Raw genomic sequence first — 16,584 nt, 5'->3', positions numbered from 1 at the left:
AGGCTAGAAGGCCAAAGGGAAAAACACACATTGCACCGGGGGCTTTAGAGGAAGCAGCTGGGGAACAGTATGTCATAGTAATAAGGCTGTCAGAGAAACCTTGGCCTACTTCAAAATTTTGGCTGGGCCAATCCTTCACCTACAAAAGGGAAAGACGTCTCAGTGCTTAAGTAAGACCTCTTGGTGCAAAGATCAATGGCACCAGAAGTTAAATGGTTTCCCATGGGGCCTGGGATGCTCATGGCCATTACAGTGCTTTGCTCGTAGTAAAATGCCCCGTAGGCTAAGAAATAAAGTGACTTTCACCCACTTTCAGAGTTTCACACACCCTCCTTTCCTTAGGGAAGGCTTGTCCAACAAAATCCAAGCAAACCATAATTAATGTTCATATTTAGAGCCTCACATTCCCATTTGCTCTTAATGATAACAGTTCTTTACAAGAAAAGCGTATGAGCAGCCTTCCCAGATGTGAACGTATCTCACAGGAAGAATAACCATGATTTCCAGAGAGACTTGCATAACTCTCAAGGTTTACCTTACCATTACTCTATCATGTGAAGTTTCTTTAATTTTTTTTTCTAAATTGGCACATAGTATTTGTATATATCCATGGAATACTGAGATGATAATTTGATATGTATATTTGTAATGTGTAATTATCAAATAAGGGAGTTAGCATTTTTGTTTCTTCAAACATCTATTGTTTCTGTATTTTGAAGGATTCTGAAATCTTCCGGTTATTCTGAAGTATGTCATAAATTATGGAAGACAATGGTTACTGCACGGTGCTAGAGAACACGGGCACTAATTCCTCCTATCTAACTACAGCTTGGTACCCACTGTCTAGCCTCTCTCCATCCTTCTCCCCTACCCTTCACAGTCTCCAGGGACCAATGTTGCACTCTGGTCTTCTTTAAGACCCATATTTTTAGCTTCCTTAAATGAGTGAGAACATGTGATATTTGGTTTTCTGTGCCTGGTTTATTCACTTAACAAGATCTCTTCCAGTTCCATCAAAATGAACAAAACAGACCATTCTAACTCCACAACAAATGAATACTTCTCATTTGCTGTCCCTCTGAATCAGGTATTTACTAAGCAGTTTCTATATATAGGAAACTGCAAGGAGATGCTAATTACAGAAGAAGACACAAATCTTGATCCCTACCTCCAGTGAATTTACAATCTAAGTAGAAAAACAAGATACAAAGACATGAAAATATAATCAATTATAAAATGTTCACATTAATATTCCAAACATCCTTAAAGAGCTATAACAAAAAGATACATGAATGACTAGCAAACTGATTTTAAGGTGGGGGTTTAAAAGATTAAGAAATGACTATCTGTTGGGGGTAGTCTCTCCCACTGGGAGAGACTTCGAACTGGATTTTTAAGAATAAGTAGAATGGATGGGTGTAGGAGTATTATGCAATTACATCCTCAACATACTACACTTGTGTTTTTCCTGACCGAACATCCTTTCAAACAGACTTAACATCCCCAAGTTTGCCTTAAAGGTGCAATGTGCTACGCACAGACGCATCCTTGACAAGGAAGAAAAGGAACATGCTTCCTTTTCTTCCATGAAAAGCCGAGCTACGGAGATGGATGGAACAGTAAGAGGAAAAGAGAGGTGCAAGGGTCCTATCTAATATGGAGTTTGCACTATTTTAAGATATTCTAATTATCCTTACAAATTATGTAAAGGATTCAACACTCTCAGAAATACCTTTCATACACACCAACACTAAAACTACACAGTGGATGAAGTGGTAAAACCATGTTTTCAGATGTGCCACGTTTCACTTTGGAAATGGAGCATGGAATGATACTTTTAAGGACCAACATTTACTGTTTTGCTAACAAAAAAAAAAAAAAAGCTTTGTGTAAAAAGCCCATAAATGTTGTAAGAAAATAGCTGTCATAATCGGAATCCTGAAGCAGACCATAGTGAAATACGCTTACTTCCTTAGTCATTCAGAGCAGCTCCAATACAATGTTAGACTTGGAAACAGCCCCTGAACATATAAACAAGGATTTTACATGGATTTTAGTGCATTGCATGTAGGATCACAGGACAAATAACATGCAAAATTTCAGGGACTACACATTAATTGAGAAAAAAAAATTTCAAATAGTATTTACTAGAATTCTTTCTCCGAGGAGAGAGAGATACACACAGCTGATGGAAATGTGAAAAAGTTTGTTTTCTATCTGCAAGTCCTACAGCTGTTGACTTTTTCAGTTCTAGTGTGACAATGACTCACACTGGTGAGCTCTCGTGCAGCGGGCAGCCTCCACAGAGGACTTGAGCTGTATGTAAGATCGAGGCTGCAGGAGGACTCCAACGGGAAGTCCACTTTTCAGGGTCCAGTTCACCCTCAGCACAGGTGTAAGAGACATTTTACCATATTTCTTTGCACATAACAACTATTGAACAAAAGCAGGGGGAACCTACCTGACCCGTTCTGGACTGGCTCCATCTCCCAGGTAGCTTTGATGCTAAAGCCTGGTGCATGCTAGGGGGTTGCATCCAAGCGCAAGAAGGAGCCAGTAACAGAAACGGACGTCCTAGAATCTGTAATAAGAAGAAAGAGTAAACTTCTGAGTAATAGTATCCTAAATGAGCACTTCAGACTGGCTGCTGAGGGCCCGTGGAACACAACAGGAATCAGGTACTTTACCTTGATAGCTCTACTTTTAAAAAATGAGCTCCAGAACTCTCAGCTCTTCTTTTAATTCAGGGCTTGAGATACTGGCACAAGTTCAGTTCAAAAGCTGGCAGAAAGCACCTTTCAAAGGCTTTGTGAATATACTTTGCTGGTAATGATTTTTAGAAAGGAGGAAAAAAAAAAAAGGAGAGGAATCCTCTTTACCATTCTTTTATCCTATTTGCATGAAACAGCTGGAATCCTGTCCCATGCCTATCCCATATATCACAGCCACTTGCACTGAGCCAATGTCCCACTGCAGTGTCTCAGGAATCTGCAGTGTCACTCCTCTTCTGCTCGTTCTCTGCAAAGTGAAGTCATAGGGATGGATCAGCCAACCTGACTTCTCACTACCCTGCCCAGAATCCTTTGTGAGCTGAAATGAGTCATCGCTCCAAGAAAAGCTACAGCCTCCGTGTGTGTCTGGGCTAGCTCCTTTGTCTGTGCAATGCAGAGACTCTAGGTCAGGGACAGAGCCCAGGCACAGGGCTGCATGGGGCACATGCTTCTCTCCAAGGGGCCCAGGTGCCTCACATGCATTAACACCAATTTATATTTTGTTAATCATCAGAACATTAAAAAGGGCACATACCTCCAGATACTTGAAGAAAGAACACACACATTAAAATTCATCTGGCATCTAATATACTCACCAGTCCATAATTACACACCTGACACATTTTCCTATATATATTTTTTAAGGCTGGATTCTCATTGTGATGAAGGACGACTCTCCATCGTGTGTGTAACAGGCGGTTCTACAGTACACTGGATCAAAGTTTAGCTGCAGCGAGCTATCTGTCACGAATTCCAGTTGCCGTGCAAGTCTTTGCAAGCCCCGGTCTCATCATTCCCGACACATCCCCGTCAGGCTTGCAGCCTGGGCAGCCAGTGCAGCTCTGCTGCTGCCTGCCGATAAAGCCAGCGTTGGGAATGAGGTCACTATGCCAGGAACTCGCTCTCAGCGTGAGGTTCTCTGAGCTTACAACACAACTGGTAGGAGTCATAGGATTTTTATGTCACTGCTTCATGTGCCTTTTCTTTCTTTCTATTTTTTAATTTCGATGTCTAAGATCAGTAAGGCAAAAAAAAATCAATTATATATCTGCATCAAAACGTCCTTTTCATGATATTATCCGTACCACCCACAATGAATAACTCATGCACATATGGGTGCATGTTGTTTTCACACACACACACACACACACACACACGTACACACACTCAAGACACATACACAAAAGGACCCCACTTCAGCAGAAATGTCGGCAGAGCATTTGGTCTTTTATTTACAGTACAAGAAACGACATGTCAACATCTCAGGAGGAAAGAGGGGCGGGACTTGAGAGTGACAGGACAGAATGACAGGAGTATCAGAAAAAAATAGAGTCACAGTGGAAAAGAATAAATTAAGGGAAAAAAAAATCAATTAAACCAAAAGTAATTCCCAAGCAAGCACCCCTCACTATCTCAACTCAGGAAATACACACCCGCCCGTTATCCCATACTCAGAGACTAACTAGATTTGGGCAGGAGAGGCCATGATGAAAAGTGGAGACGAAACCTAAAACAGGAAGCACCAGAGCACAAGGAACCATTAGCCAGGCTCTCCCAGATCTCAGAGCTGGAAGGGTCCTGACTGGGTCCCCAAGCTTGAATCCCACCAGAATCAGAACGTCTCTTAATTCCTGGGATTCAGCCTGTTCTCAAACATCTCCTTCCACAGATTCAGACCCCATCACAAGTCACACATACGTTCTGGTGAGCCCAAATCGGCCTCTCCCATCACCCCACACAATGATTCCCATTCTTCCCTCAGGGAGCTGTTAACTCATCCCTCTTCAGTCTGTTAACTCATCCCTTCTCAGTTCATTAACTTATCCACTAGCTACAACAAGCAATCTGGTCTCTACCTTCCAGATCATCTCTTCTCTCATCACCTACACTTTTGGAAGCCTAGTAAGCATGCAGCCTATATTTTCATTTATTGGTGAATAACACACAATACATGGGATCAGAACATTGTTAGCACCTCTTCAGTGCCTCCACCTTCCAATGATTTGCCCTTGTGGATTCCCTCTTTACTGGCAGTCAATTTCCCTCTTACAAGGCTGTGGACACCAGCTCTGTTCTCCACATGGCACCATCCCCTCCCTTGTTCTGGACTCTGTGTAGTCGTAAGATTGTGGTAGGTTTTTGGTTATTATGTCTCACTGTCCATACCACACTAGCTGTTAAATCAGGCCTCCTTTAAGCACTTTTAAAAGACCCCATCAATACTTTTATGCTTTATGATAAACAGTTTGGTCTTGATTTCGCCCTCCAATGTTCACTTGATATGCTGTAGGTTCTGACCTAGGCTGTGGTCTCAGCCTGTGTCCCACACCAGGGCCCCCGACCAAAGCGACTTGAAGTGACTCTACTAAGCTCAATCCACCCAAATTCACACAATTCAGGCCATTTCTGTCAGTCATAGTCTAATCACTGTGAGGTCAGAACTATACCTAAAAAAATTTGCACCTTAAGAATGCAGTGATGTAACTATATGACAAATGTATAAGAAATTAAGATCTAAGTGGAGATATCTTTAGCCCTGGCAACTTAAGACCGTTGGCAGGGGGAATCTCTAGGTTATTGTACCACCTCTTGACAGAGACCCAAGTTTCTTCTATAATCTGTAACAGTTGAAATAAGTCGATTAAAAACATCCAAATATTGAAAGAAAGAGGATGGAAAAAATTATTTTAAAAAATGTATCCAAATTTACTCAAATCTGAACATGCAAGTTTCCATCTCTGCGTGGGCCTACAGTACTTATATACAGATACTTCTAACCCTTATGAGAACCCTAACAGGCAAGTACAAATATGATTTCCTTCCTCAGAAAGTTAAACAGCTCAGGGTTACACAGCTCCTATGTATCAGAGGGAGGATTTGAACCAGGAAAGCTACTGCCTCTCCATTATTATAATAACCACAGGAAACAAAAATAGTTATAGAACTATCCCTCAATTTTTAAATTTAACTTGAAGTCAATTGCTTACTTGGCACATGGGGCCAGTGGGGTGAAGGTCACAGCTTGGATCCTTGCACTACCAGGTCCCTGGGTCTAAGACTTCTGACTGACTGCCCCCCAACCTCAGCCAGCAGACTTTTATTGAGCCTCCATGCAAAGGAGTGTGAAGGATCAGTCAAAACAATAACCACAAACTTTTCTTGCTGTCCTACTAATAGCAAGACAGGTTTTATGATGAATACCCAGTGGCCTTGAATCAAAAAAGACAGGTAAGAAAGGCACTCTGAAGTTTTTGACACCAATATCTGATAGACAGGGAAGCTTAAGAACTGACTCCAGCCATAATTAGCAGCCCTCCTCCTGCCCCCAGCACCTCCTGTTCCTTTTCATAACAGCTTTGGTGTTACGGTAAAGATTTACAAACATCATATAGAATATCCCAGAGGTGATTTGCTCAGTTGATGAGGTGTGGGCAGAGGTTGTGCTTGGCACTCGACTGGTTCCTTGGCAGAAGATTAAATAGTAGCAGCACTTAGTGACATCGTCATGCAGAATCTTAATAAACATTTTGATGACTAATGGTCTAGCACAGTCTTAGAGCTGCTGCACTTGATAAAGCAGAAAGCAATAAATATCCTTAAATCAATTAAAAATATCTACCGGGTGCCTAATTGCAATGTCCTATAGTAACTTGGGGAATTTAAATATGTGCAAGATAGCGTACATAATGCAAGGCATGTACATTGGTACTTTTGCATGAACAAATGCCATGGTCTCTACCTTCAAGGAGCTTAAAATGCACTCAAGGAGAAGAGATACTCACACATAACAAGTGCAAAGAATACAAGGCAGTGTCTGTCACAGGGAGGGAACAGGAAACAGGTGCCCCTGAAAATTCAGGAGAAAAGAACCTGGGTTAGAACAATCAGAAATGGCTTCAAGGAAAGGTGAACTTTCACTATAAAGAAAAAAGAAAGGACGTCCCACATGTTAGATCATAGACTCCATGCAGAAGGGGATTTCTGCATGTTTTGTGTTTACAAATGTATTCCTAAAAAGTGCCTAGCACTAAATTAATATATACTGAAAGGAGGAAGGAAGGAAGGAAGGAAGGAAGGAAGGAAGGAAGGAAGGAAGGAAGGAGCTGGAGGGAGGAAACATAAACTCAGGTGTGGAAGTATTGACAGGAAGAGGTGGAGGATCATAAGACAGTTCTTATACGTGGAAGTAAAGGGAGAGGAAGCATAAAGGGTGGTCCCAGATCAGATTGAGAAAGTCTTTAAAGGATCAGAAAATGACGTGCCTTAATATGCAATGCATTTCACGTGGCATTTGTTATAGCCACCAGGAGGCTTTCTGCTTAGGAAGCCTCACCCCTCCATGAATCCAGAAACAATTACCGCTCAACTCTGGGCAGCTGGCTATGGGAAGGAAGGTTGGCAGGTGAGGTGTGGCTTCCTCAGGGACTTCTCTTGCCTCCTCTCACCACCAGAAGTCGGAGATGCCAAGACTCTCTCTGCTTTGCAAGACTATATCCATAGAGAAGAAAAAAAAAATCCTAGTGTGTTACAATATTACACTCACTGTACCCTAGTTCAAGTCAACAGACATTTATTAAATACGACACTTAGGAAATGATGTGGGTTTTGTTTTTATTTTTATTTTTTTTTGTCAGGTGAATATAAAAACAAATGAGTTATAGTTCCTGTCCTCAGAGTTTAGCATCAATATCTGAGTCACTCAAAGCAAAGAGGGAAAGAGTGCCACAAGTAGAAGAAAGATGGTTACTTTTGAAAAAGAGATGTCCAAAAAATATGGTGGGAACTGGGAAGCACTTTGGGAAGGAAGAGGCACCCAAAGTGGGCCATGCAGGATGAGTAAGTAAAGGTAGAAAAAAGAGAAAATGCGTCTTTCTAGGCAGTGAAGCAGAATAAGCAGAGACAATGTAGCGAGAAAGTGCAAGATGTTTTGGAGAATGGCTGATGGGCTATCTGGCTTGGCTAGGATGGAAGGATGCATATGCAAGAGATTGGCAAAGATAAAGCCTACGAAATGGGCTGGGATACGCTTTTGAAGAACATTAAGTTGGTGGAGAAAATCATCATAAGTTTTTCCAGAAGAGTGATGTTCTTGATGCTGAATGTTTGGCTTATGCTGGCACCAGGGCGTAGGATGCATCCATAGAGCGAAGATGATTACTGAGACAAGGTGAAAGGGAGACCATGGGAACCTGAACAAGATGCAGAGTGCTGAATCAGGGAAGAGAGAAGCAGAGGGAGGTAAGAGATAATTTTCTGTTTCATGAATGTACTATCCAAAATTTCCAGCATGAATATTAGAGTACCATGGGGAAAGCGTTTCTAATAGTAGCACATGGCCTTAACACTAATTGCTCAGACTCTACCCACAGCAGTAGACTGACATTTGGAGTAGGCCCAAAGTAGAATATTAGTTCAAACTGAGAAATTCACACACACACACACAACACACACACACACACAAAAAAAAAAAAAAAAAAAAAAAAAAAGAAGAAGAAGAAGAAAAAAGAAACAAAAGAAAAAAAAAGAAACAATGTAAATAGCAATTCCTGGGCACCAGTAACAGATCTGATTTTCCTGGTTGCATAAAATCTGATTAAAAAAAACACAAATTAAAAATTTGAGGAAAGCAGTTTTGAAAACTAAAAGTTCCAGAATTTTCAAGGCCTTTATAACTGAAGATCTACTGAGTTAAGTGCATTTTTCTAATGGGGAAGAAACAATTTCAATTAAAGCTGGATTAGATACAGCACAGTATAGGCAAGAAAATTAAATATTTAAAGAGCAAATACATTTGCTATCCCTACAAGCACAAGAGAGCATCAATACGAACGCTCAGAGAAGAACATGGATATTCTGCTACTTACTGAAATTCTCCTAAGTCTTTTGATCAGATCAATTCTCACAGGATTAGGAACATAAAATAATGACATTTTGGAGCTAGAGGAGACACTGAAAGTCAGCTAGTACATCATTTGACAGGAGATAATTTTAGCACCCTAGTGGGGGAGGTGACTTGCTCAAGGTGACAAAGAGTTTGCAGTAAAGCAAGAACAGTGCTTAGGTCTCTTGATTCTCAGTGCAGGCCTCCCTCTGTGACCTGACCACACCTGATGTTGTGGAGTAATGGGAAGATATACGCTACAGTACATTAAATAGAATCAAATAAATTGAAAAATTAAGCTCCAAGCTTCCAAATGTACTTTGGATAAGAAATTATAAATGAAATATGCAGATATCTGATTTTTGATATTACAGCAGTGGTATAAATTACATTTTTTTCTCTCAATTCTTCTAATCAATGACCAAAGAAGAAAAGGAGGGAAAAGATGAAAATGAGAAAAACTGAGAGGACATATTCTCAATGGTTTTAACATTATATATAAGAACTCTGGGAAAACGTGGAAAACAGAAATGTCACCCTTCTCCATTTTGTTATTACTACAATAGTATTTGGATTTGTGAACTACTCATTTCCAAACATGCCTGAATCTCTCTCGGATGTTCCTCCCTAGAACTTTCAACTGCAAAGAGTGATGGTATGCCCGAAGAAGCCTCCCATATATAGGGGTTAAAACTGATTCCATTTTGAAAACTCCCTGAAATTAATGCAAAGTATGCATTCTACACTGTCACAGATTGCTACACAACTTAATAGTAAAAAAGAAAAAAGAAAATTAAAAAAAAATTGTTTACATTGGACACTGGACATAGTACACTGTTCAACACTATGTTCCCAAATTTACAGGTCAACTGACCCTGCAGAGAGTCTGCTTAATTTATCTTGAGGTCAAATAATAAATTGGCCAATGTAGGGTCCCTATCCCTGGGGGTAAATGTGTCCCCAATTTGGAAAACAATGACTATACTTGAAAATCGCATTCCCCAACAGCTTTCAAAACTATCACAAGTAAATGGTAATGAAAGACCATTACTGAGTTCTGAGCTCTTTTAGCTGGAATTAGTTATAAGGTCAAAGAGCTGAGAAGCTGAATTATTTTATTGCTGGCTTATTTAATTATAGCCAAGTTAGTCTTTCTGTGGACTGCATTCCTGCTCTGTAAGATGAAATCAGGGGAAAAATATGAAGTTTGCAAAGGCTGCCATATTTTTTTTTAAAGGAGATATAGCCATAGAACCAACCCCTGACCTCTAGGTGCTTCCAATTAACTGAGGAATGAAAAAAAGTTATGAATAAGAGGGAAAAACACTGCAAACTCAGTCCAGATAAAGTGTAAAGTAAAGAAACACTGCCCAAACATTTCCATTACAAAGTTGAGCTGGGCATATCTGGGTTGAATTCATACTTGTTACAGGCCCCAACAAAAACCTGTTAGAAAGGGTAAATCATTATCTGACAAACTTCAGAGCGGTTTCTAGATCTCCATAGATTCTGGCTGACTCCTAATGTCTATTCTGTCTTTATTCCAGAATGAGAACAGTTTGTATTGCTGTATTCCCCACTTCACATGCTCAGCACCTAAAACCAGTCAACTGCAGTAGTCACCCCCTTATTTGTGATTTCATTCTGAGGTTAACTTGTGGTCAACCACAATCTGAAAATATTAAGTGGAAAATTCCAGAAATAAACAATTCATAAGTTTTACATTGCAGGCTGTTCTGAATGACGTGATGATATCTCCTGCTGTCCCAATCCATTCTGCCGGGGGTGTCAATCATCTCTTTGTCTAGTGTATTCATACTGTATACACTACCTGTCCATTATTCACTGAGTCACTGTCTCTGCTACCAGATCAACTGTTTTGATATCTCAATCTTGGGTTCAAGTAGTCCTTATTTCACCTAATAATGGCCAAAAAAAAACAAAAGTAGTAATGACATCAATTCAGATGTGCCAGAGAGAAACTGTAAAGTGCTTCCTTTAAGTAAAAAGGTGAAAGTACAATATTTTTAGAAACCACATTAATACAGAGTCGTCCTATCAATCCCCCAAATTCCCTCATACTGTGCATTATACACCCCTATTCTGGAGAACCTACTGATATGTTCTTAGTCTCTATTGGTTTGCCTTTTTTAGAATGTCATATAAGTGGCATATAAGCTTTTGATACTGGCTTCTTCACAGAGCATAATGTTGAAGTTCATCCATGTTGCATGTCCTAGGAATGAGATTGCTGGGTCTTATGATATGGATATATTCAGCCTCATAAACTACTGACCTGTTTTTCAGACTTCCCATATATGAAAACAACACAGTGAATCCCATGATCGGGTACATCCATAAGAATGGGATCCTAACTAGAATAAGATATAGTTGTATAATTATATCAAAATGGATTCTAGTGTCATGTGTAACTAAAAAGAACCAATACAATCCAATTAGCAATGTAGTTCTAGCAGGGTTTTTTTTTTTTTGGGGGGGGGGGGTAAACTTCTTGGAGTTTTCTATAAGTCAAGTTGTTTGCAAAGAGACAATTTCATCGGACCTTTCAAGCCTTTTATTTCTTTTTCTTGCTTTATGCCAATGGATACAAATTTGAATACAATGTTGAATAGGAATGCAGAAGGTTGACACCCTTGTCCCATTTCCAGTCTAAAGGAGAGTACTCAGTCTTTCTTCATTAAATTTGATGGCAGCTGCAGATATGCACAGATGTTCTTTACCAGGCCCAGAAATCTGCCTTCTTTTCATATATTGTTAAGAGATTTTTATCATGAATATATGTGAATTTGTTCAATTGCTTTTTCTGAATCAAAAGTATATGATTTTCTTCTTCTGTCTGTTAATGTGGTGGGTTACATTGGTTGATTTTCAAATCCTAATTTAGCCTTATGTCCCAAGGCTTATCTCATTCAGTCATGATTTATTATTTTTTTATATTGCTGGATCCAATTTGCTAATATACTGTAGAAGATTTCTTACACCAACCTTCACAAAGGACACTGACGCGCCATTTTTTTCTATAGTAATATCTTTGGTTGGGGTATAAGGCTAATTGGGAAGTGCTGCCTTCTTTTCTTTCTTTCTTTCTTTTTTGAAAAACTGATAGTATTTCTTTCATAAATGATTCATAGACTTTCCAGTAAAACTATTTGGACCTGAAGTATTTTAGTTTTGGAACCTTTTGTAAAGTTTTAACTAAAAAATAAATTTGTTAAAAAGACATGGGACTATTCAGACAGTGTATTTCTCCTTGTGTAAGCTTTGGCAAGTTATTCTTTCCAGGATTTGGTTCACTTTATCTAATTGTTGAATTTATGTGCACAGAGCTGTTTTGGGAATTTGCTTATGCTTCTAGTGGGGACAGTAGTGTTATAGCCTCTTTTACTACTTATATTGCAAATTTGTGTCTTCTTAGTTTCCTGTCAATCTAGACAGAGGTTTATTGATTTCATTGATACTTTAGAAGACTCAGCTTTGGATTTCATTGGTTTTCTCCAATATTTTCAATGAATTCTCAAATTCATTGATCTGTAATCTTATCTTTATTATTTTCTTTCTTCTACCTGCCTTGGATTTATTTTGCTTTTATCTACTTTGGCATAGATTGCTCAGTATAGATCTTTTTTCTTTTCTAATATGAGCACTTAATCTATGTATTTCCCTCTAAGACTTACTTTAGCTGCTTCATATGAATTATGATATACTCTGTTTTCATCTTTGTTCACTCAAAAAGATTTTCTACTTTCTCTGAAGCTTCCTCTTTGATCCATGGATTACTTGGAAGTAGACTTTAATTTACTAGTATTTGGAATATTATCAATTATTTTCCTATTTTTGATTTCTGTAAAATCCCATTATGGCAAGAGACTTCTTTTGGATGATTTCAATTCTTTTAACAGTTTTTAGGTCTGTTTTAAGTTTCAAACTATCACCTATCTTTGCAAATGTTCCCTGAGGATTTGAAAGGAATGTGTATTCTGCTATTTGGAAGAGGAACATTTTAAAAATGTCAATTAGATCAGGTTGTTTGATAGTATTGCTCAATTTTTCTATATCCTTACTGGCTATCTGTCCACTGCTTTTACAATTACTTGCTATTACTTGTTCTCCCATTTTTCCTTTTACCTTTATTCTGTAGGTATGTTTTTGTTTTGAGCTATTCAAATTATTATTCTATTTAAAATGTACTGCAGACAGCATATTCTTCAGTCATTTTTAAAAAATCCATGCTGAAAATCTGTTATTTAATTGCTATGTTGAAACACCTTATATTTAATGTAATTTTTATAGCTATCATTTAGTACATGATTTATTTTTCCTTCTTCGTTTTGTTCTTTTGTTTTGCCTTTCTGACTTTCATTTGGATTATTTGAATACTTTTATTATTCTATATTAATTTATCTATTGATTATTAATCATATTTCTTTGCATAGTGTTTTTAGTTGTTCTAGACATTTCAGTTTTTATACTTAATTTTTTCAGTTTGCTGAAAATTAGCATTTTCATTTGGCAAACCTTGTTATCATATTAGACCCTTTCCCCTCTCTTCCTTTATGTTATAGTTGCCACCTGTGTTACATTTATATACATGAAAACTCTATTCTATTAATATTTGCTTTCTATCATTTTTCACATTTTTTAAAGAACTCAAAAATAATGAATTATATTTACCAAAATATTTGCCATTGTTTTTCCTTTATTCTTGATGTTCCAAAATTTCCTCTGGCACAATTCCCTGTTGATCAGCATTTCCCTTGAAATACATCTGGTAATGAATAATTTTAGTCTTCTTTTACCTAAGGATGACATTATTTCATCTTCATATTAGAAGGATATGTTCATTGGATACTTCAAAAATATTGTTCCACTTCATCCTAGCTTTTGTGGTTTCTAATGAAAAATGTGCAATTGTTTAACATATTTTATTACATATTGTGTATCATACTTCTCTAGCTGTCTTCAAGATTTTTCTCATTACTGTGTGTATATATGTGAATGCATGACCAATATGATTCTGCAACCTGTATACTCAGAAAAATGAGATATTATATCCCATCTGATTCAAATGTATGATATGTCAAGGCCGTTGTACTGTCATGTGTAACTAATTAAAACAAATTAAAAGAATTTTTAAAATATGGTTTAAAAAAAAAGATTTTTCTCTATTTTGTTTTCAGCAGTTTATGATGTATCTAGTCTGGATTTCTTTGCATTTATCCTGAATAGATTTGTTCAGCTTCTTAAATCTGAAAGTTTAGGTCATTTATCAAATTTAGTTTCGGGTCATTATTTCTTCAAATCGTATTCTTTTTGGAACACTGGCTACTCCACAAATGCTGAACATTTTTAGTATTGTCCCATATATCCCTGAGGCTCTGTTTACTTACTTTTTCGATCTTATTATCACTTTTTTTGAAATGGACAATTTCTATCGATCGTATCCTCAAATCCACTGACTCTCCTACTTTATACCTGGTTATTGAGGCCATCCATACATTTTCAATGTTGGTTATTACGTATTTAAAATTCCCAAATCATGAACTGCTTCTGAATTGTATCTTCTATTCCCACATTTCTGTGGCCAGGATTACAACCGTTGATTTAATGTCTTTGAAAATGTCCAATATCGATGACATCTCAATATTTGGAACTGTTAATTGTCCTTTCTCAAACAAATTGAAGTTATCCTGGTCCTTCAGAAGCTACTGTAATTTTGAGTACTGTTGATTACTATGTTATGAGATTCTGAATCTTTAAATCCTAAGGACAATGTTGATTTTTTTTTTTTAAACAGAGATTGAACCCAGGAGTGCTTAACCACTGAGCCACATCCCCAGCCCTTTTTCATATTTTATTCAGAGACAGGGTCTTGCTGAGTTATTTGGAGCCTTGCTAAGTTGCTAAGGCTGGCTTTGAACTTGCAGTTCTCCTGCCTTGGCCTCCTGAGCAGCTGGGATTATAGGCATGTGCCACCATGCCCAGCTTGAATTTTTTTTTTTTTTAAACAGATGATCAACATGCTTTAGTTCAGCTTGCCATTTCCAAGCCACCTCCATCAGGAGTGATCTGAATTGAATCCCAAAGCCTTTACAATGCTATTTGGATTTGAACCCCATGTATACCATTCAATGGTCAGTCTGGGACTTGTGTGAAGGTCTAGTTCACTTTCAGTTCTCAAAAGGCTTGGAATGCTGCTTAGCATCAGTCCAAACATGCACAGCTAAGAAGTGAGCCCAGGCATTCATATAGTATTCTATGTAATAGTGCTCTGGGTTCTCTGTGATCTCCCCAACACTTTTCAGTTTGGGGACTGGGGGTGCGGGCCTTTGATGGTCCTTCTGTCACAAGCTTTAACTGCTTGCTCAGTCATGTACTTCTAGCAACTGCATCTGTCTGGTACAAGATCCCCAATGCTTTTCTTTCTTCCCTCCTTCCTTTCTTTCCTCTCTGCTCAATGTTTTAATTTGTAATTTTAAAAAGATTTATTACTGCATTATAGTTATAAATTTTGAGATTCATTTTGACATAATTAAATGAGCATGGAATATAATTTGCTCCAATTCAGCCACCAGTACGTCCCTTTTCCCTTCCCTCCTCCCTGCCCCTGTTCCTTTCCCTCTATTCTACTGGTCTGTCTTCTATTTACTTAACAGTTTCTTTAAATAGTGCATCATAGATAAACACAAAAGCAAAATTAACTGTGGTATATTCATTTATGTACATAGGGCAGTTCAGTTGGTTTCATTCCACCATTCCTCTCTTCTCTTGTTCCTCTTCCCTCCCCTTCAATCCTCTTCATCTACCCCATTCATCTCTCTCTTATTTTCATGGGCACCCCTCTCTCGCCTGGCTTATCTTTCCCCCATATTTTGGTCTAGTTTCCACATATGAGGGAAAACATTTGACCCTTGACTTTCTGGGTCTGGCTTATTTCACTTAGCATGATGTTCTCCAGTTTCACCCATTTATTTACCAGCAAACATCACAATCATTCTTCTTTATGGATGAGTAAGACTCCATTGTGTATATGTGCCACATTTCCTTTATCCATTCCTCTGTTGATGGGCATCTGGGCTGGTTCCATAGCTTGGCTATGGTGAATCGCACTGTTATACACACTGGTGTGGCTACATGCCTATAGGATGCTGATTTTAGATCTTTGGGATACATGCCAATGAGTGGGATGGTGGATTCAATTTTGGGTGGTGGTGCTGGTAGCTATTCATTCTGCCAGAAGACTGGAGCCTCAGTTGCCTTGCTCCACCATGTACGTCCAGCAACTGCATCTCAGTCTCTTGCTCAAGTTGGGAGAACACGGGGAGAAAACAAGCAAGGAGAATTTGTCTCATTGGGACCATAGTTCCTCAGACCAGAAAAGATTCCCTCCCCTCCCAGTCCTAGGGCTTGCTCAGTCCCTACTGTCACTGTGCCTCTGTAGGACTGACTACCAACTGAGGAAGGAGAGGACAAAAGAAGAAAATGAAATGGGCACTTCTCCTACTCACTCACTCTGAGCTTTGAAGTCCCCTTTCCTGCTCCTCAGGTCAAGAAGCAAGGGCTTCACTTGAAGAACTTTCTGTCCATACTAATGTGATTGGGGCTACCCTTGAGTGTATTCTGGGTAGACCAACAGGACACTCAAAACATTCGTGCTAGTTGGGTGATGCTTCGAATTCTGACTCCCTTCTCCACTGTGCCTGCTGCCATCCACATTTCAGAGTCCTCATGCAGCTGCTGTGTGCACCCTGTCCAGGTTTATGGCGGTGTCCACTGTGAGGGAGAGGCTGGAGGGTGCTTGCTCCACCTTGCTCTACCAGAAGCCAGAAGCCACATGACTTTCTCTTTAAAATAGCACTATTAAAAGGAGAAGCAAATAGGTCCACTTTGTTTGTTTTCTTTTTACAAGCCTGA

General features: G+C 38.7%; 1 protein-coding gene across 3 annotated transcripts in view; it reads right to left on the bottom strand.

Moving 5' to 3' along the window:
* The window catches only part of Stox2 (storkhead box 2), a 223,683-nt gene that overhangs the window by 30,285 nt on the left and 176,814 nt on the right, over nucleotides 1–16,584 (bottom strand). Inside the window, exon 1 of one of the 3 annotated variants that reach the window (XM_076853693.1) lies at nucleotides 6,554–6,605. The exons of the other annotated variants lie outside the window; for them this stretch is intronic. Within the exon in view, the coding sequence (XP_076709808.1) occupies nucleotides 6,554–6,557 (4 nt within the window). The 5' untranslated portion in view covers nucleotides 6,558–6,605. Of the gene's footprint in view, nucleotides 1–6,553; nucleotides 6,606–16,584 lie in introns of those variants that run through there. 3 annotated transcript variants of the gene reach the window in all.

Source organism: Callospermophilus lateralis, chromosome 4 (genome assembly GCF_048772815.1).
Source record: "Callospermophilus lateralis isolate mCalLat2 chromosome 4, mCalLat2.hap1, whole genome shotgun sequence".
Taxonomy (NCBI): Eukaryota; Metazoa; Chordata; class Mammalia; order Rodentia; family Sciuridae; genus Callospermophilus; species Callospermophilus lateralis.
The sequence above is the reverse complement of the archived record's forward strand: the minus strand, read 5'-3'. Positions and strand labels throughout refer to the sequence as shown.